We start from the raw sequence: 21,761 nt of genomic DNA on the forward strand, positions 1-21,761 counted from the left end.
AGGCACCTTTAAAACAAACAAAACACCCCAAAGATGATCAGTAAATGTTGATTCTGGTAGAGTGTTGCACAGCACTCAGTCTTCTTCCATGAAAGGTGTGTGAGTGGTGCACATGACTTGTATGCAATCCACTCTGCCATAAGGGATTTGTCCATGTGAACCTTTACCTGAGCCTTTGAAAATTTCTGCCTCGCTGTATGTGTTGAACCTGGCATGTGCGTGACAGGAAGCAGGAACTAGATGAGAGAAATCAGAGTTCCGAGGAAAAACTGATGAGCTTTTGGACCTCCAAGTAAGGCAGACTGGCTGAGAGACTGTCTGCCCTGTTGTCAGGCAAAGATTAAAGAGGAGGACTGCTAACAAACTGTGCTACTGGTCTGAAACCAAATGCAGGAGACGGGCCTGAGTGAGAAGCCTAAACAGAAGAAATACTAATAGGTTACATGGACAAGTGCCCTGTGTTGACTGTCCTCCTTTCTTTACTCCTTAACAGTTCAGTCACCTGGCTGTCTGGGGAAGCATGCTGCTGTGGTTGGTGTTCTTCGGTGTCTACTCAGCCATCTGGCCCACATTTCCCATTGCACCAGACATGTTGGGACAGGTCAGTACCGACACTGGGCTGCATGGTGAGCTGCTTAGCGCAGCACTCTGCTGTTGCCAGTGCTGCTGTGCTTGGAGAGGAGTTGTACTCTAGTAGGAGTGCTCCTACTTCATGTTAACCTTTCTGTCTGTTTTTCTGTCTTATCCTTGCATTCATTTAGCTTAATCTCTTCATTAGAAGAGCTCTTATTCTCCCCCAAAGTAATGTCATATGTGATTATATGCACTGTGGATATTATATGACAGTTCTTGGTTCAGCTGGACAACAGTGAGACTGGGTCTTTCATTAGTGCTTTCCTACGAAGACTTTGTGTGTTTGACAAAATGCCCAATAGAAATTTAGTTTGTTTTGGTGTTATGCTTTTTATTGTGGGTTTTTAATTTTCTATAAGTTTTGTTTTCATATTCCTTTTTTACTGCATTCATTTTAAATAAACCAGAATTTACTTGTGGACAGGATGAGATGGTCTGAAGAAGAAGGGAAGCTGATGTGTTACTGATCCCTTTATTATATTAGGGTAATTTTGGATTTCTTCCTTCGGTGTCAGCTGAGTTCCTGGTGGCAATTTTTTCCCTTTAGTGTCATTATTGCAACTTGAGAAGATTGAGTCATGAGCCTGTCGATATCACTCAAGAACATTGTGCATATTTAAAATAGAGGTTTCCCGTGAACAATGAAGGACTTAATAAATGTATGGTTAAAAAGTTATTCCACAGAAGTAAAGCTGCTGACAAGATTACCAGAAAAAGGCATTTTTAAGCTTAAAATTCTTTAATGAAAAGATGCAGTTTATAATACAGAAAGAAGAAATGCAGTAATTTTAACAAAGAATCTAAATAATAACCTAAGAAAGTGCCAAGTAATGGCAAGCCAATTAGAGATTTTGGAGGTTACTCTTATGTTTCTGCTCAACAAGAGCAGTCAAGTGTAATTTCGTTGCTGTTCTGGCCTAATACATATTTTATTATCTTGTGCTAAAACACTGGGGATGATGGAGGCTGTGGCAGATTTTCATGAACAGCCCTTTACAGCAGAGAGTGACAGCTGACAGGCTTGGATCAGCAACTAAGTGACTGACAGACAAAGCCTGAGTCCTGTGATAGTATTTCATGGTTATCGTTGTGTGTCTCGCAGCATATAGAGCATTAGTAGCTCTCATTCACATTTTCATATATCAAGCAGAAATTTGACTTGAGTATTGTACAGAACCATATCCATGGCAGGCTTGTAGTGCTACCTTTAACACATCAGCCTTCTAAAACACAAGCCATAAGGTGAGCTGCTCATGTGAGAAGAGTCAGACTATCTACTTTAGCTTGGTGTTGTTGCTGCTTGCCTCTCTTGGTTTTTATTTCTTCTTTTTCCCTTTCTTCCAAAAATAGCTCCCTTCTTTTGTTTTGGTTTTTTTTTTTTTAATGTCAACTTAATTCCTGTTGTGTTGCTCCAATTTAAACCACAGTTCTAAGAACAAAAGCTTCCTGTTAATAAGGTTATCATTTCTCTTGCATGTATTTTTTAGAAAGTGTTTCTACTTAAACTTTGGGGTTTTGCTTTCTGACATTATGATTTGAGAAGCAGGATTAATATCTTGCTGCAATGAAAATAATCTAATGCAGTATTGTCAGTGGGAAACACATGTATTTTGCCCAGTCCTGTACTTGTGGAGCTGTATCCATGGGTCAGTAATGATCAGTCCATGTTAGGAATTGCTCATTATTGTACAAAGACACTTGAATGCAAGCGGTTAGAAATCATCTGTTGTATGGCTTTCAGTGTGTGTCTCTATACCATTTTATCACAGTTTTCTTGTAATTTTGAGAGAAGGAAAGGCAATGGAAGACGGTGGTTATTTTGTTTCTTTCATCCTTTTACAAAATCAAATACAGCTCCTGAGGTAAAGGGAACTTGCTTTACCACTTGTGTTAACTTACGCAAAGTCTTTTGAGTCAGCAGTTGCTGTCAGGTCACGATGAAATGGGCTGGGATTATGCTAGGCTCCAGTCAGTAAAATGAATTGTCTTGCTACTTCCCAGACTTAAGCTATCCCCTTAGTACTCCTATGTTGTTTTTCTACATTTACAAGTGATCAAGGTGTCTTAGAAGTTTTGGGTTGCTTTTAAATCTTGGTAGCGTATTATCCGTATTATTCTAGATGATCATACTGTGCAAAACCAATAGCAATTGAAGGGAGCTGTTTTAAACTCATCTAGCATCTGTACCAGCCAGCACTTTGTGGTATCAGTAGACAGCATAGGAAGTGCAAAACATTTTATTCTATCCATTTATCAGGTGTCAGCATGAAGCCTTGTAAACTTTTAAGCATGTGAAAAGATGCTTTGTTTCCTCTGAGATTTATTTAACCATTTTCACTAAGTATTTCTTTCTCTTGCCTGTTATATCTTGATCATTGTCACAGGAAAGATAATTTATTTCCTCCCCCCCACCTTAAGCTCAAATGAAAGCAACTTGGTTGTTCTCTGCTGCTAAAGAGTCAATATATTTCTTATGTTTCCATTACATTATTCATGCAACAGAATGCATGTAACATAATAAGACGAAACTGTGATAAATATCTCAGTAGTCCTTAATAGAAGTTCTGCAGTAGTATGACATCTGGTACTGTGGAAATAAGCTCCTTGACAGTTTGGGGGAAACTCTTTTCAGACACACAAGTAATATTTTCCTGTAATAATATCAGAAGCAATACTGTAAGACCAAGGAAGCCCTCTGGTAGCTCTCTCTGGTAGTTAGGACTTACCACTGCAGGTTGTTGGCAACAAGTAGGTACCTGTGTGGGGTTTTTTTGAACATGCTACCCACTTTGATACTCATTAATTATGAGGTGGTACAGAAATTTGCTGCTTGAAGGAGGTGAATGCCTTCTTAATTATCCTCTGCCTGATCTTTTAATGCTTGTGGCTCATACCCACCAGTAGTATTTTATTTACCAGCACAGTATCTATCTTCATGAAATGTTGGGTATTCTGTTTACCTTGGGGATGGAGATTTGATGTGCCAGAGGGAACAGTGACATTTATGCTCATTTCTTGCATGTGTCATAGAGGTCATGTAAGTGAAATGCTACCATATTCTTTTTTGCTTTGTATGAATTTCTTAGGAATTGTAGCATACTTGAGGTTTATGAGAATCATATTTCACTCTATGGGATGACAGTCTGTGCAGGTGTTGCCACGCCTGCACTTACCTAGGTACCTGTGTATGTGTACAAGAGGGTGTTATGTATATGTATGGAAGTGCTTAGTGGAAACAGCTGTATCCAGAAGCCACTTTCCTAATGGTAGGCATGCACTTTGTTTCCTACTGCTGCCCACGTGTGGTGGTTCAGCCCTGGCTGGGGGTCAGATGCCCACCAAAGCCCCTCTGTCACTCCCTTTCTTAGATGGATGGGGAGAGAAGGAAATAGAGCAAAAGGTCTGTGAGTCAAGATGGAAGTAGTTTAATAGGATGCATTGCAATAGCCTGGCTCAGCAGTTGCCAAAGCACTGATGTGCAATCAACACCCAGCTACAGCACTGGAAAGCACAGCACTAGAAGGATGCTCTAGGCAGAATGAACTGCAGCTCAGCCAAACCCAATACACCACACTACCACTGACAGAAAGCATGTCTCGTTTTCCAGCAGAACCATAAAATTCTTGCTGTTTACCTGCACATGAAGACTTCATGGAAGCTGTGCATCAGGTTTACCTGCACTAAGAGTGCTTTTTACAAGAGCAGAGTAATCAAGATATCTGGCTGGTCCAATGTCATGTAAAAGCAGCAGGACTCAGTCGTATGATTCGTCAAGAAAACATCTATCCCTTTGCTTTTTAGCAAAGCTTTCCATTATTCTTTAGGTATGCCCTTAACAAGACAGTTTCACCTTAGCTATTGCATGATGTCCTTGGCTTTCTTAAGGGCTGGACGTGATATGGAGGGTTTGATGGACTTTGGTTGTATAGTCACTTGTAGCCTTGAGTCCAAAACACTCTTAAATCTTGCTGATGCAGTTTTTGCCAAAAAATATGGGAAAACTTCATGGTTTGGAAAAACTTGGAAGCAACACAAAACAAAACCAAAAAATCCTAGAGGCAAGATAACAATCATTATTGCAATGTAATAAGCAGGTCTCACGTTACAGCTCTTTCAAATTCACATGAGAATACTGACAGCTTAATGTGTGTTTTCATGCTCTCCAGAATTTTTTTTGCTTTTCTGTACATTTGAGGCTTCTTTCAGAGGTCTTAGTTATTGTTCTCTCTGGCTTCTCATATATTGAGTTTGGTGCTAGTTAGAAAATTGGCTGCTCTGATTGTGGTATGTTTGTCTGCAGTGCATTGCACATTACGTTGTGGTATCGGCGTTTTGGTTGGTGGAAATGCTTCATCCAGCTCACAGGCAGAAATCAGCCTTTGCCTTCAGACTGAGGTCCATAATGCCTGCTGATTGTGTTTGTTTTTTATTATTGTGCACATCAGTCTCCATGGTGCTTGATGTGGTTTTGGAACGTTTTCTGCAGTTCTGGACTAGACTCTGAGCAGACAAATTAGACTAATGAAGCATGCATATGTTTTTAAGCATCTGATGGAGTGGGTTTTTTGGTTTTATGAGCCACACACAGCTTTCAGAAACGAATCTCTTGCTTCTAGATCCCTGGCATTGTGGAGCTCAGTGTCATACACCAGAAAGATTTAAAAAAAGGAGATGAAAATAAATATTTTAGTAACTCCTGAATGTGGAACTACTAGATTAAACATGGTTATTTTTTGGAGGCTAACACCCCAAAACATGTCCTTTTACCTATAATACCGCAGCAGACTTCACAGAAATATTTCTAAAATATGTCCCAGACTTACTTCTCCTTGAAATTGAAAGCATTTCATGAAGGCTTTAAAGCAGGGACTATATATGCAGCTCTGCCCAGCACTATGTTGACATTTCCTATGTAGAGATTTGTGAAAATAGTGTGAATCTATGAGCATAACAGCTTGTTCTGGTTTGGGAACTGGAAGTGCAGAGCAAGACAGCTGCCCTTCAGACTTCTCTGAAGTCGGCATGAACCCACCTTAATTTTGTGTTGTTTCTGCCTTGCAGAAGAACTGTGGCTATTTGGGCTAGTCTGTTAGATGAAGGAGAAATAGGAAAGTAAATGGAGATAAATGGTCACCTGCAGGTTGTGCAGATGGTGCACAGTGTCAGCTGGTTTTCCTTACGTGTTGCAGCGTAACCTGGATGCTAGCCATGCTGTCTGGCCAACGTCTGTTTGGAGATCAGTTAGCCCTAACAAGTTTAAATTCTGCCCAGTAGCATGAACAGAAATACAGTGTGCACACAGAATGCTTCTGCGTAATTGGCAGATTATCCAGATTTATTGGGTTTGGAGTGGCGTGTGTAGTGGTGTCCAGGAACCAAGCCGCTTCATTCAGATTAGAATTGGTGTTCAATAGCGAAGGACTGTGCTTTAAAAATTGCATATTTTTTCAATTTTGAGTTTTGAATTGCTCAGTGTCCTTCAGAATTTCCCCAACTCACTTTCTTGTATATTTAAAAGTAACAAAGCCCTTCTTGCATGCTTGTGCAAAGATGTTTGGAAGATCGCCTGTTCAGTATTTTCTTAATTAGAAACAGCTTTAGTTTAAATATAGAACAGCAGCTACTGTATTGTACCAAAGGCAGTGTGTACTAATACTCATGTCTACAAAGAAGTGTGTGTTTTGAAGCCCTGTTGATGAGTAAGGACAAACTAAGAATGCAATGGGTCAGAGCACTTCTGCTGTGGACTGTGTTCTTCATTAGGAACTTAAGGAGGGAGCCTAAACAGCTGTGCAGTATGGGTTTGTCATGTAGGACAAGGGTTTGTATGCAGCTTGGTAAAAGAAAAAGGTTTGGTTTTTTCTGTGGGATAGAGTAACTGGAGAGTAGCCAAACCATTTTCATGTCTCTTGCGAAGCACTCAGCCCCTGTGGCATCTTTTGTGTATCAACTTTGTAGGTTAGCAGTGTGCTGCATGGGGGAGTGAAAGGGGCTTCATAGCCAAGAGATTTGGCTCTACCTTGGTGCATGCTTACTCTTTGGCACCTCTTGTCTGTCGTCATATGCAGGAACCAGCTACTTTTCTAGACACTCTGAAGGCATCAAGCAATACCCTGCTTCTACATGGAGTTTATTGCCTAAACTGTCTGGCATGATAAGGATGAGCAGGAGAGAGGGACACAAACATAGAGATATCAATATGCCATGGTTCCTCTAATCTAGGACACAAAGAAAAGAAGGTGGTAGGGTAATTGTGCATCTAAAATGGTACCTAAAAAGAGTATCTAAGCTTATAGCAATGAAGCCGTGACTGCTTGAGAAATTAAGCGCAGCAGCAGATGGGATCTGTGCCAGAGGGCAGGAGGTGACTGTCTGTGAGTTGGAATTAGTGGTTTTATAGTTTGCTTTGGTCGCACTTAAGTTGCTTTGTTTTCTGATGGGATGCAGGAAAGCCTGGACAGCAGATTATTTGGGGTTTGTTTGGATTGTTGCTCCCTTTCATTCCTTGGGGACAAGGCAGGTCGTGTTGTGTTTTTATTTGAATTTGCATATTAAAGGGGCATTGTTTGGGGAGGATCTCATTGCTTGTTTAGCTGAATTTGTGCGCTCCATGCCACTGTTTCTCTCCTGCACAGGTTAGACTGCATTTTTGTGAGACAAGCATAGCTGTTTCATGTGGGAAAATATTTCCAGATCGGTCTGAAACATACCTTTATTCCCTTTCCTCCCTACAGTATACGTTTCATGAGATCATTTTTTCCCCAATCGTGTTATGTCAAAATTTGATCCAAAAAGCCCTGAGGAGTGGAAATGATCTCTCTTATACTGTTTTAAGGCAAATATGGATACAACAGACTTCAGAGAGCTGTGCTCTTTCCAGCCTCACCACTCCTGAAGTACCCTGCTCGCTGCCATGGATCAGCTGGTGCAATCTGTCTCCTGCAGTTTTCCTCTTAACTCAGCTGGTGGTGGTGGTGGTACCTCAGACTGATTCTCTGTCACGGCCAACAAAAAGTGATTTTAATCTGAATACTGTAGGTTTTAGGAGTGCCTTTGGGTGCCTGTGTGGGAACTGTACCTATTTGGCTTGTAGAGTGTAATTTTTCATTTGGCTGTATCACTTCAGCTGGTACTTCTACATCAATAACCTTGCTAGACGATGTGGGAAGGAGCCTGGAAAAGATGAACAGTGTTACAACAACGCTAAGCAGATACACACACTTCCAGAGAGCCACATTTTCTTTGGAGTACAGGATTTAACAGGATTGATAGGAAACAAGGACATAAAATGATACAAGTGTTGGCTGTAACCTAATGCCTGAAGTGTGAAGGATCCACTTGAGATTAGATGTTCCACCCTTGGTCTCTGTAGCATAAAAACAATGGCATCTCTCAGTAGCTTGATGTTGGGAAGCAAGTGTTTTCCACCTTTAAGAGCCGCAGTGTCTCTTGCCAACCATCTTGTAGGACTCTATTTTGAAGCTCTGCACACATCTCTCTTCTGGTATACAACTGAAGGTGATTTGATGTTTATTGTAGACTCACCAGGCCAATGCAGAGAAAGCTTGGACAGTAGTTTTGTCACACACAAAACCCAGAAAAGTAACCATAAACATCCTTTCTCTATAGTGCAGAGTGCTTCAGAGGATGCTGGAGAAGAAGGAAGGGCTCAGTACAGTGGCTGAATGATTGTTAAAATTGACCCAAAATAGCTTTTTGTTTGTTTGTTTTCAATTAATTAGTCCAGATTCATGGTGCTATGCAGCGTTACTCACATCTCTAAATTTCTTACCCTATCTGGCAGTATGTAGATGCCAGTTCATTTTGAAGTGATGAACCAGAACAATATTATATGCAAACTTACTTCCTTCATCTCATTCTCTGAAGTGTTGAAGTCATTCACATTGAGATTGTTTAGAGCAGCTCTCATTTTCAGAAGATTTCTGGGAAGGAAAAGGATGAACATGTACCAGACGTCAATTCCACTGGTAATAGTCTGTGAGCTGCACCCAGTGTTGAGCACAGTAGATGCTGGGGGAATCAGATTCTTAGTTGTAAAATGAAGAAACATGAGCTTGACTGTCAAAGTTTTGGTGCCATCCTCAATTTGTTGTTTGATGTTCAATGAGCATGCAAAATGTATGACTGGGGCAGAAGATAATGTAGTTAGTGTGTAATTTTAGACAATAGGAAATTGCTATCGCCTTTGCCATGACTTTGTGCAGTATTTTGGAGTAACCATCTGTTTTGATCAACAGCTAAAGGGTTTTAGTTTGGTGTTTCTTTTAGTAGTCCTACAGTTCTTGTGTCTATGTGAGCTACTGCCTGCCGTGGTTTATCTGACAGTGTGTGTACATAAAATAGACAGTGTTTGGCATCTCGTTTTCATATGTGGAAGAAATGGGGGGTTCTGAAAGAGTTTTTGAGTCAGATGTGCCAAAAAGGGGTGCTCTTAGGCTGTTGATATTTTAGAGAAGCGTAAAAAGTAACCACTTCAAGCTTTGTTTCAACAGAAGCTGCATTCCAGGAAGGCTTTTCTAAATTCAGGTGAAGTTTCTCCACTCTCATGATACAGAGGACAGATGAAGTGATGGTGAATTTCTTTGGTAGGGTTATAGTGTTGACATCCATTTTGTTTTATGGAATTGCATACAGATGTAAAAGTTTATTTATTTTTTTAAGGGAGAAGTGAGCCTATGGAGTAACAAAACAGGAATTTGGTGGGAAGCAGAACAAAAACCTAAGGCTTTGTCAGTTTTCCTTAGGTGCTTGTAAAAAAAAGATGTTATCATTTGTGGTTAGGCAAAATCTCTTTAAGCTGATGGATCTCACTGCTACTGTTCCTTCAGGATATGTGTGAAGAGCAGCTGAACTCATGAATCACCTTGTATTTTCACACAAACCAAAAGATGCATGGAAGGCAACCACAAAATCCAAAGTGTTTGCGTAGACCAAACATACATTTATTGATAAATGTATTTGCTTTCAACTCTGTGTAAGGAAGGGGCATGGAATTATGTGAGAAAGTTGGAAATAGCCAGAGAGAGGACTGAGAGGGAGCTTTGAAGTAAAATGAATAGATGGATTTAGAACTGGGACAAAGTAAGTGGCAACCCATAGTAAATCTGGATGCTGTGGTTTGTTTCAGAACCACAGAGATGAGCACTTCTACCATACTTGATTATTCTCATTTGCTTTCTCTTGCCACACTGTTACAATCTCTAGGTCCTAAATTTTCTTCTCTGCAGAGGTGTCACTGCTGGCCTGGGAAGGTTGAGCTGAGCATCGGGTTTGTTCCTGCTGTGCTGCTGCTCTCAGTATTGGCCAGCCACAAATTTTACTGGTCAAGGTCCCTGGCCCTTCACCAGCATTCATCTCCAGGATTTTCCCTGCAGCCAGCATCTTCACTGTCTTTCCAAATCCTCTCCCCATTTCTTCCAAGACAATCACTTCTTTTCATGGACTATTCTTTCTGACACAGAACCCCAAGCCTTGTATATATACATAATCAGCCTTATAACTGGGAGTCATGTCTTGTATTTCTTTCTTACGTTCATGTTTGGTCAACAAAATTTACCACCAGCCTGTACTGCTCACTTCCCTGCTTCTGCAGGCCACATGATTTCTGATACAGGCCAGGATGCTAATAGCCTTGGTCACTTGGGCACACTGCTGGCTCATGTTCAGCCAGCTGTGAATTAGCATGCCCACCAGGTCCTTTTCTGCCAGACAGCTTTCCAGCCACTCTGCCCTAAGCCCGTGACATTGCATGAGATTGTTGGGACTCAAGTGTAGGACCCAGCATTGGCCTTGTTGAATTGCATACAATTGATTTAAAGCCCATCAGTCCGGCCTGTCCAGATTCTGCTGTGGAAGCTTCCTACCCTCAAACAGATTAATGGTTGTCCTCAACTTGGTGTCATCTGCAGACTCCCTGAGAGTGCCCTCGATTCCTCTTTGACATCATTGATAAAGATATTAAAGAAAACTGGCTCAAATACTGAGCCCTGAGGGCCACCACTTGTGCCATCAGGATTTACCTTCATTCAACATTACTCTGGGCCCAAACAGTTTCTCTAGGAGAATGCTGTGGAAAAATATGTCCAAGGCTTTATTAAAGTACAGGTAAATGACATCCACAGCCTTGTCCTCATCCACTAAGCAAGTCACCTTGTCAGAGAAGGAAATTAGGGTAGTCATGCAGGACCTGCCTTTCATAAACCTATGGTGACTAGACTGATTTGTTGGTTGGCATAATGGCACTCAGGATGATCTGCTTCATAACCTTCCCTGGCACTGAGGTTAGACTGACAGGTTAGTAGTTCCCTGGGTCCTCCTTCCAGCCATTCTTGTAGAAGAAGGGCATGACATTTGCTAACCTTCAGTCAAATGGGACCTCCCAGGACTGCTGATAACAATGGAAAGTGACTTAGTGAACGTTTCCACCAGCTCCCTTAGTGCACTGGGGTATATGCCGTCCAGCTCCATAGATGTGTGTCACTGACCATTTCCTCTTGGATTATTAGGCCTTCATCCTGCTCCTCATCCCTGTGGTCTAGCCTGGGGGGGCTGGACACTGATAGAACAACTACTCCTGTACCTTTTAAGATTTCCTTCTTGAATGTTCAGCCTACCTGCACTCCTTTGCCCCTTCAAGACTGCCTCCCAAGGAACTTTTGTCAACCAGTCTCCTAAACAGCTTTAAGTCTGCCCTCCAGAAGTCTAAGGTAGCAATTCTGGCAACTTCCGTCCTTCTCCAAAAATCAAAGCTTGTATGTTTTCATGATCACTACACCCAGGTTACCTCCAACCTTCTTTCTGAAGAGTGAGTTTATAGCTATGTGTTGCATGTCTCTAGTTGTGCAAGTCATTCCACCGCATTTCCATGATGGCAGCTATATCATAGTTTTCCTGCTGTAGAATCGCTTCCAGCTCCTCCAGTTGTGCTGTTGATCCTGCCATCTTCCTTGGGGAGAAGGCCTAATTTCTGTGTGACCACTCTCAAGTGCTTCTGTGGTTTCTAGCATATCAAATAAGCCTTTCATCTTCGCTGCCACATGGATTTCCATCCCCTACTCTACTGATATGGCAGAACAAAGGACCTTGGCTAGCATCATGTCCCTCAAACGTTGATCTGTCTTCTCTAGTGAGCCTGGTGCAAAGATCCTTCTCCCACTTTGAGACATCTGTTGCTAGCAATGTTGTTGTGTATGATGCAGGTGAAGTGCTGACGTAGCACACGTATTCATCATTAAACTTTTTAGTTCCTTTGCTCCCATACTCTACTAGTAGAAGTCTGTGGCTTTTAAGTCCTTCAGTACTCTTGCAACATGCACAAGATGTAGATGCTGCTCAGGGTGGTCATAGGAGGGAATGGGCTTTGTTAGTCACACGGTCACGTATGTCTGAAGAAATACTTCTGTGCTCTATCGCTGCCACAGCGTGTGGGAAATGTTGCACTGGTCTGGTTAGTGCTTCCTGTATGTGACATGTCCACATCGTGCTCGCAGAGCTGGTTAATGTTGGGACGCTTTATGCTGTGGATGAAGGACAGAAATGGGCTGGAAGCCTGAGTAGAAAGGATTTGCTAAATATAGCGTGTGAATGTTAACAGCTGTAGTTGTGTTGTAGCATCAGCTGCTCTCATCTGTTGCATCAGAGCTCTTTCTAAGGTTATGTCTTTTGTAAGTGATTAAACTGGAAGCTTGTTGCTAAACTGACAAACTTTGATTGTACAGAGCAATTAAGTTCAAGGTAACCTTCTGGACACTCATTAAGGGGACCCTGAGCTTCCATAAAGTGGGCTGTAAGCAGATATGTATGTGTTTATCATCTTGAATGTGTCTGCAATTACTTTTTACACTAGAATCACTTTAGATACTGCTTTAAGACAGACTACAAGAGGGGTTGTGTGAAAGAAAGAAATGTCAAGAGGGGCAAAGAGAAACAAGAGCTGTGGAGGACATTGCCTGAGTTAAATTATGCTCATTAATTCAATTTGAGGCAGGAATGTGTGTAAATAAACCCTGGCAGCTGCAGCAGCTCTCATTTCTGCAGGGCTTTGGCAGGAATGCAGGGGCCAATGGACATGAAATCCTGGCGCTCTTTTGAGAAATGGCAGGCAGACAGCTCTGCAGCCAGGAGAAAGAACAATCCAAGACTTACTGAAAAGACGTAATCACTTTAAGCAGACTTGAAGGGTGTGGAGTTTCAGACATGCAGATTTGGAGGTAAAATTAGTGCAGACAAGAACTAAGTCATTTAAAAACCACAGGGCTTACCAAATTCTCTTGGGTTAGTGGCATTGTTCATGTTCCAAATGTCCAGCCTCAAAATGTAGTATGAGAACTGTAGCTGCACCCTTCAGTGTCTTCAGAGTAACCTCAGTCTGGATTTTCACAAGCAGTTGTCTATAGGAAGTTTAACTGGTTTTGCTATATAGAGGAAGTTGGATATGCTGGCCACATGAAATAAACTGGCATTTGTCCAGAGCAGTTTAGTCTTTAGTGCTTGTCCTGATACTGGATCCCCATGAGTGCCTGCAAAAGCATTCCCATCACTTCACATGATCCTAGAATTTGTGTCCCCCTGTCTTTAGAAACATTCAGAGGATAGATACCTCAATGGGCGCTGCAGAGCTGAAAAGGAGAGCAGCAGTTCTGCAACAGTTAACAAATGGTGGATGGATTCTCAGATCAGTAGTTTTTCAGTTGTCTTTTTTTAGTAGTAGCAGTTGGTATTTGTCTGAAACTAGTTTGAATATGAGCTTGATATATCGGAGGTACATAAAAACCCCAAGCAAAACAGAATGAAGGGGTTTAGAACAAAAGAAGATTTCTTGGGCTTGCAGGCTTTCATTTAAAATTTGAAATAACAATGTCACCTAGAGCTAAAACAGTTGGAATTTTTGAAGGCAGCTGAATGCTTTAGTAGCAGTAGTTGAGGTAACAATTAGTTGCTGATATTTTACCAAAGAGTTGAAATCTGATAGTTACTTTACTGATACATTTTAAAAAGTAAGATTAAATTTTATTTTTACCTCAAGTGAAAACCAGCTTCTGCACTGGTCTTGGCTCTTACCTCAGTTCCATTGTCTCCAAATATTTGCATATCTGAAAGTTTAAATGTACTGGCAAGGGAACCTAACAAGGTCTAGTAAGGTCGAAACCATAGAGCAAAAGGTGCAAATGGAGGAACTTGATGTTAACAGCAATAACAATGCTTAGTATTTAGATGTACATTGAGTTTTGGAGTAGCATCTTTGTGTTACATGTTAGATAAATTAATGCATGCCACGTGCCATATGTATTTATTTTCTGTCTTTTAATATGTTACAGAGTTTGTCACTGTCGCTTCCAAATTACAAAGTAGGTTTCCTATATAGCAGTTCTGAGTATGTGTGGAGTCTGACTTTACCACTATCTTTTTATGTTAGATGTACTTACAGACTCCTGTGGGTGGCTGATGATCAACCAGGAGGCACTCAGGGAGTTTCATAAACAAGCAGATTAATTGTTCAAATTCTGATCTGGCTGCTATTTTGTTCTATAGCTGTCTCAGCAGCACAAACAGAGCTGCACTTAATACTTTGACTGACACATCACATTACTTACTGCTCCACAAAAGAGTACATAAGCAGACCGGAGATTTTGTGCCACTGTATTTGGAGCACCAATGGACGTTTGGAGATATAGGTCATAAAAACAGGGCAGTAGGAAAAAGCAGCCCAGCAGTCAAGCAAGGATAGACCCAGTCACACGTAACACTGGCATTAATTTTGTTGGGAGTGATGTAAAAACAACAGCATGCAGAAGTTTGTTGGTCCTTCAGGTCATTTAATTATAAGCTTGTTATAAATCTGCTTCTTTTGGTATGGAAAGTGTCTGCCTGATCAGTGGTTGTCCAAACTCAGAGCAAACTGCTGAGACTTGTAGTACGGTATTATTTTGTTCCTCCTTTTTGAGCTATTGTTTACATCCAGTTTTATTTTTGTGCCTCTCAGCCCAGTTCACCCTTGATACTACTAACTTCAAACATGGTCTAATGTGAGATTTAGCACTAGAAGAGCAGCAGGATCTGCTCACACCTGCTGTCTTTCAATAGCTGCCACTGGGTCAGTAGCCTCTGGCTGGCTTTGCTATTCTTGGGAAACTTGAATTTTAATCGTTTGCTCCTGTCAAGAGCAGCATAAAGAATGCTCTTTCCTCAGTCTCAGTACAGGGAGTCTGAACATGTGTGCAAGTCCCCTGAAGTCTCTGCTTGCAGCAGGCTTTGGCTGGAAAAAAATCAGTTGTGATTTGTGTTTTTCCCTCTTGTGAGCTTCACTGTTGACATACAGAGAGGTATCCAGCGTTTAAAATGTGCACACCTGCACTGGCATGACTGCTTCCCTGCCATTGCTGCCTGTCTTGGTACAGCCTGCATCCTGACATATATCCTCATGTTTGGGTGCAGCGCATCTGTTCCTGTTCATAATAGGTGTTGCCCACACTGTGTGCTTGTTGTGTACACTCAGAGGCTTACAGTGCTTCACAACTTATTTTTTACTAATGTACCTGCATCTTTTTATAGAAAATATTTTTTTTCACTTCTCATATGTCTTAAATTGACACCATTTCCTCTCTGGCTGCTCTGAGACAGCTGAGGAGCATCTTTTGCAGCTACAAGTTTGACTCCTTATCAGTTGGCTCCTCACGGGGACCCTGAGCTGCACAGGGCCAGCACCACAGTCCTGCTTCCTGCTCATCGCTTGGACCCCATGCACCTGTTCAATTAACCATCTCAAGGAAGGTCCCATCCAGTGAAAGCTTTTCCTTTGCCGCAGACTATGCAGTGAATATCATGGTATGGCTTCAAGAGAGCAGAAGGGACTTGAGGGAGAAATTCTGTGAGCACTCCAGCAGTTACAGCAAGGGATTGAAGGGCATTTTCCAAAGTGCCTTCAATTAATTAGCATTGCTATGGCTAAAGACTTGCTGGAGCCCTGGTACAGCTGTGTGTGCCAGGACTGCAGGGAAAGCCCTGAAGAGTCACTTCACCAAGTTCTTTGCCTTATGTTTCATTCCTTCCATTTTCCTTTTTCTTCCAAAGGGATTCAACTAGGAAAGGAGTCACAGCCTCACTGAAAAGGATTTTATCACAGTATGTTACTGAGCTGGAGCCCTTTCTCCCTGCTTTGCTACTGCTGGCCATTTGTGTAATCTGTTCAACAGTTTGGAAAGTTTTAGTCTCTGCCAGAACTCACTGTGAAGCACAAAAAATAGCTAGTGTTGTCTTAGGCTGAAAAATCAATTTGATAGTCTATAATGAGGCTGCATTGCTGTACTGTGGTCATCATAGTGACTTGCAGAGCCCTTCTTTGCCCCTCTGCAGTTTGGATTTAGCATTCCCCCAAACGAATCAGCCTACTGTAGTCTGCCTGGGGCTTTTGGTTTCTGGGGTTTTTTGTCAGTCTTGAGCCAGTGGTGGCTTTGATATCTGTGTTAAGGCCATAAAGCAAGAAGGTTAATTTTATAGCAGTGGAGGACAAAGATTTCCAGATACTTACCTTATGCATGGGCCTACATATATGCTTTACATCACACAGGGTTGTCAAATACACTGTATAAAACTCTTGATAGGAATGTTTGTAACCAAATCAATTCCTTTAAGAGTAGGGGTTTTTTATCTATCAGGGAAGGCAGATTTTTTTTTGTTGTTGGAGCCTGAGGCTAGAAGGCTGAGAGGATGGGACTGTTAGTATGTTAAAGTAATTATTGCTTTGATTTTATAGACTAATGGGGTGTGACCTTTATCTGCCTCTCACTGGAAAGCTGGGGATTTCACTCTTTGTGGTAATGTAAATCTCTTATTGTCCAATTTTTATGGTGAGAAGATCCTAAATGTCCATCAGCTTTGCTATAGAATCTTGCTGTGGTCTTAAGCAGTGTCCCTGTAAAGCTTGGAGGAGTTTTAATGTGACTTTAATTCTGCCATCGTATGTGTGCTTTACAATATGATTGCCACAACAATTGCATCTTTGCCTTCAAACAATAGCTTGCAGTGCTGTGTAGTTTGTTTCATGACTGGTATGTGTGTCATATTTAATAGTGCTACTTACCATATTGTGTGCATGTTTCTTTGAATCACAGAATGTCGGGGCTGGAAGGGACCTTGAGAAATCATCTAGTCAACCCACCTGCCTGGTATAGGATCACCTGTACCAGGTCACACAGGAGCTCATCCAGGCCGGTCTTGAATATCTCCAGAGATATTCAATCTCTGGACTCTTGGGGGGGAAACAGTAACTCTTCATACACACCAAATATGCCAAACTGATTATTAGAGCAGGTAATTGTGGCAACATGGTAATTCTAACCCCATCTAAATTAGCTTCCTGTAGCCTACTGCATCATCCCCTGAAGTCAAAGAAATGGTGCAGTACAGAGCTGCCATCTAGATTATTAAAATGTGTTCCTTGAAGAGATGTGTTCACATGTAACTCTAACTCAATAAAGATTTATTGAATTTTCTGATAGTGGGAACTGAGTAAATATCAATCATCAAGTGTTTAAAAAGAAGCCTTGTGATGAATAATATTCCCATTTTAGAAATGTGTGAAACATTTTAATGACAGCATTGAAATACTCTACTTCAGCTGTACTCTCCTGCAGACGAACTTCACCAGTGTTAATTCAACATATTTGTTTTTATTTCTCTGGCTGTGCCATTTCTCAGCCTTCAGCTACTTGAGCTACTGCTTCAATTCCCAATGATTTTCCATCTATCTGTCTGCCTATTTGTCAATGTTGATTTCCATGTACTCCCCCCCACTTTATGCAAGGTATTTAAGGCAAGGAGAACTCAAGATCTGATGTAGCTGCTTTGTCATCTTTTCTGCCACCAGCAGCATTGTTCTTGTCTACTTCTTCCAGCAGTCCTGCCCCCCCCCCAGAAGACAATGATGACAGCCACCACGCCACATTATTTGCTGTATCTGAAATGCTTTTGCATCCATTCACTTTTTTTTTTCTTTATTCTGTAAGCTATTGGTTTTCCCTGACCTCTGGCAAATCACACCAGTTTTCCTACCTGCTTCACCACTGCCCAGCAATCCTTTTTTCCTGTTGTTTCTTTAGTCACTGTAATGTTGGTCAGACTTTGTTCAGTTTCCACTTTTCTTCAAGCAAGACTGTCTGCAGTCCTGTTCTGCCATCTCCTTATCGCAGACTGGCACCTTCATGATGAGTTGTCAGTCCACTGGCTTTTTTTTGTCTCTGTTTTTCAGGCAGTGCTGATATGTTCCTTGTAGAACCCATCTCTTGTCCCAGGTTAGTGTGTTAATGTCATGCCATCTCAGCTCATGTGGGAAGGAATGTGGCAGATACTACTGCAGTACAGGGAACTATTACCATGCAATATCTTGCTAATGTTTTCCAGTTACCCAGTCTGATTAAGGATTTCTCTGTGCTTAATTTCATAAAGCACATGCTAGGCAGTTATTTGACCAGATGGTTAGTAAGTATTTATAAGCAATGTTCAAAACAAATGTGCAACTGTGACATCTTACTAATGGTCTTCACCCATAACTTCATTGAGGGGAGAAGTACATCAAAAGGGTTAAGAATCCATAGATGAGATTAAGGATCAAATGGTTCCACAGAGGAAGAGAGAACTCAAGACTGAATAATGCCGTGAGCTTTCTTGGAACAGAGCACTGCCAGCTGCTGTTATAATCCCATCACTCTCAACAGGCACACAGCGGGTCTGGGACACTTGTGTCTCCAAGTTCAGTATTAAATGAACTACTTTTGAAGCTGGCATGCAGGGTTATGTCATCCTCTTGATGAAGTGGCCTGTAGTGTTCATCCTTTACACATCTGTAACCACTTAGGAATGCCCCTAAAGTTTTCCAAACTGTTACAAACCGCAGGATTAACAAGAGTAGAGAAATGACACGGGAGGGGGCATACTGTGGATTTTGTAATGAAGTAAGCTTCCAGTCCAGTAGACAGTGAATAACTTTGAAGGAGAGATGTCTGCTCTGACTAAGCACTTTGGTTGGTTTGTTGGTTGGGGTTTTTTTGAAGCTAATTTCTTTAACACCAGGTCGCTGGATCTTCCTGTGCATATTTTGTGCTGGACAGGCATCTGAGCTTTGGTCTTTTAGAGACAGCCTGTGAGCTCAGCACAATAGTTGTAGATGCAGAATACAGTGTTCATGCAGTTGCTAGTCTTCTCAAAGTCATACTGGGCTAAGCTGAGAAATGTGTAGACAGTGACAGAAGGAGAGTGTGAATATCTGAAGAACCGGTGTAAGGCAGAGGCCAGCCCATTATTTAAGCTTACAGGCCCTGCTTGAACTTTACGGGGTAATTGTCCATCTCTTAGCACAGTGTAATGTGGGAAGCACTAGTGTAAAGAGTTTAAGAACAAATTAAGTGCTTTTAGGCACACTCTAGTAGTTTTCCTGAAGCTACTCCAGTGTGTGTTACAGATCAGGCTTCAACACTGCCTAGGTCAGTATCACTTTTCCAAGAAGAGTCAGTAACAGATTTTCTTGATACTGAATCCTTTAATTCCGGTGTGGTACTAAGGGTCTGTGTCAGGAGCTACTAGCAAGTTGAGAGGTCTTCATGAGAACTGTGAAATGGGATCTGGCACTCACACCATTCTCCTTTCCTGTAAAACCTTAATATGTGCCAGCCATCTCCTGAAGCGTTTCTTGCCCTGACAGAGTCCCTTTCTCTTTCAGGGTCAGGTGCAATAACAACTTTCTGGTCTGACTGGGGGTATCCTGGTTCTCCACATGCAGGGGCTGAACTCTGTCAGCATCCTGTGTGACAGAATTTTGCTAATTCTGACTCATAGTCAGTCAAAAGCAAGGGCAGAGTCTAGCACCTGGCTGCCCTGATCCACTGTAACTTCCACTACCCATTCTTTTTTTTAGTAGAATGAAAGGGGTTAATTTTAAAAGTGGATTCAGGGCATTATTCCCTGAGGAAAAACAGGATTTTAGCTCAGACTTGCAAATGCATCTTAGCGTTAACAAGCATTTTTTGTATGCCCCTGTGTCTGTTGCTAAAAGCTGTGCTCTTTCTATGCTAATTATCTTCTTCCTTGATTAGTCCAAACTCCTCTGTTTTGATATCCTTAATTCCCAAATCATACAGTCAGTCTTTCCAGGCTTCAGCAGCTTAAATTCTCTTTCTAATCCATTAATCAAAACTTGCATCATTTCAAATTCCTCCTCAAGCTCCTCATGTGCTCTTTCTAGTGTTGCCAACTGTTGCCAATTTCTTACAAGCTATGTGAGCCTGGCCTTAGCTTAGGATGCTGTAGGAACAAAAGAAAATTTTCAGTGTATCCCTTCTGCTTTCATATGCTTTGGAAATCAATTAAATTTCTGCCTGATGTACCGTGGCATGAAGAAATTGCTCTTTTCATCAGGTAAGTATCCTGCATCCTTTACAGTTGTTAGTGGTAACAAATACACGTCTCTCTCTCAACCTTTTCTCTTACTTGGTGTTACTTTGACAGGTAACTCATTTATTATGTCTAACAGTTCAGCTTTTAAGGGTGGCTTCAAGGAATGAAACCTGTTTGTATAGACAGATATAGAGAAAAAGAGTTGTTCTTTGCCATGCTACTTAATGAAGAAGCAGACCATGCTGCAAGCTTAGTTAACCCACACTGGTGCCATAATGCTTTGCATTCACCCAATGCATGAGATGATTTCAAATTAGTGCTAGTCTCCCTGTGCTGATACAGAAGCTCACTTCCATCTCTTTAATATTCCACATCAAGGGCTATTGTGTTTTGCTTCATTCGTTGGTAATACTAGTACAGAACACTCTACCGGTGCATCCTGAGTTAATCAGTGCTGGTACACCTGAGATGTGAGATTAAGCAGCTGAAATAGTGGAGGAAAGGTACTTCAAGCTTGGTGTCGTCTTGATTTAGCAATATATAGATGAAACTTTACCATCTGCTCCCGCCTTCTGTGGCACACCTGTTAGCAGGCTAGGTTTCCTGTTTCTTTTTCTTAAGTTACCTTTTGTGTTACGGAAAACTGACAGTTCTTAAAAGCGTGGGGTATTTGGTGCTGACCTTTGGGCATTTTGGAGTCCTGATTTTGGTTAGATTTTCTCATAAGCAGTTTTGCACGGCACAGCCTTCTGTGGCGATAAGTTCTGTTGTTGTTTATTGCTTCTCCAGGAGAGAGTCTGAAATGAGAACACAGGCTTTACTTAAATTTTGTCTTTGAACTGATTCTATGATTTTATAACTGATCTTTCAGTGTTTATACCCTTTTATTTCTTACTACCTACCACCAAGGTCATGACTACTTTATATTTAGTTTTATGGCTTGTGAAGCTGAATAGTCAGTCTGTTCTAGTCCTTCCTTATCTTTCTGGGGCTCAATTTTATAAGAAGAAATAGAATGTCCTGTTTTGTACATACGTTATGGACAGAATCTACCATTCCTTTCTTTCAAGATGGTTGTAATAAACACCTGAACATTTGATGGCCCCTGCTTGGCAGCAGAAATAGTGGTGGCTCTGCATGCCAATCCTATATAAGATGATTTTCTGGGTTGTTTTGTGGAAGCTTGTTTTTGCCAAATGATGGACTAAAAATTTGCTGGAAAGGCAAGCATCAAGGCAGAGGACTCTTGCTGTACTCGGTGAAAACAAGACTTCATGGATAGTCAGGAAATGTGTAATTACTTTACTGATTGACTTTCTGTAATATCACCCTAGATCCTTCCAGTTGAAACATTTTAATATGTTTACTCTTGCCTGTGCTCCTAAAGTGTTGCTATTTCAGTGAATGCAAGTAAGAAGTTAAGTTCCTCTTTTGTCATTGTAATGCAAGTAGTTCTTCCATCTTTGACCCTTTATGATTGGTTAGTTTGATTTTCTTTCTTGGTCTTTTTTCATGATCAGATGCTCAGTGTAAATTTGCACAAGACAGTTGGAAGTCCCTCTGTAACTGAAAGCTCTTGAGTCAGGGACAATTTTAATTCAGAAAGAAGCACCTTTGAGTGCCAGTAATTAGCAGTCAGCTCCCTTGAAGTCAAACCAAGGTGAGATCTGACCTTCTGTTTGAAAGAAGGAAAAAAAAAAAACATGTTCTCATCATGTTAC

At 41.3% G+C, this 21,761-nt stretch overlaps 1 protein-coding gene across 1 annotated transcript in view; it reads left to right on the forward strand.

Moving 5' to 3' along the window:
• The window catches only part of ATP8A2 (ATPase phospholipid transporting 8A2), a 336,577-nt gene that overhangs the window by 235,597 nt on the left and 79,219 nt on the right, over positions 1-21,761 (forward strand). The window contains exon 33 of the mRNA XM_054164622.1: positions 494-601. Coding sequence (XP_054020597.1) covers positions 494-601 — 108 coding nt within the window. The remainder of the gene's footprint in view (positions 1-493; positions 602-21,761) is intronic.

Source organism: Dryobates pubescens, chromosome 10, assembly GCF_014839835.1.
Source record: "Dryobates pubescens isolate bDryPub1 chromosome 10, bDryPub1.pri, whole genome shotgun sequence".
In the NCBI taxonomy this organism is placed as follows: Eukaryota; Metazoa; Chordata; class Aves; order Piciformes; family Picidae; genus Dryobates; species Dryobates pubescens.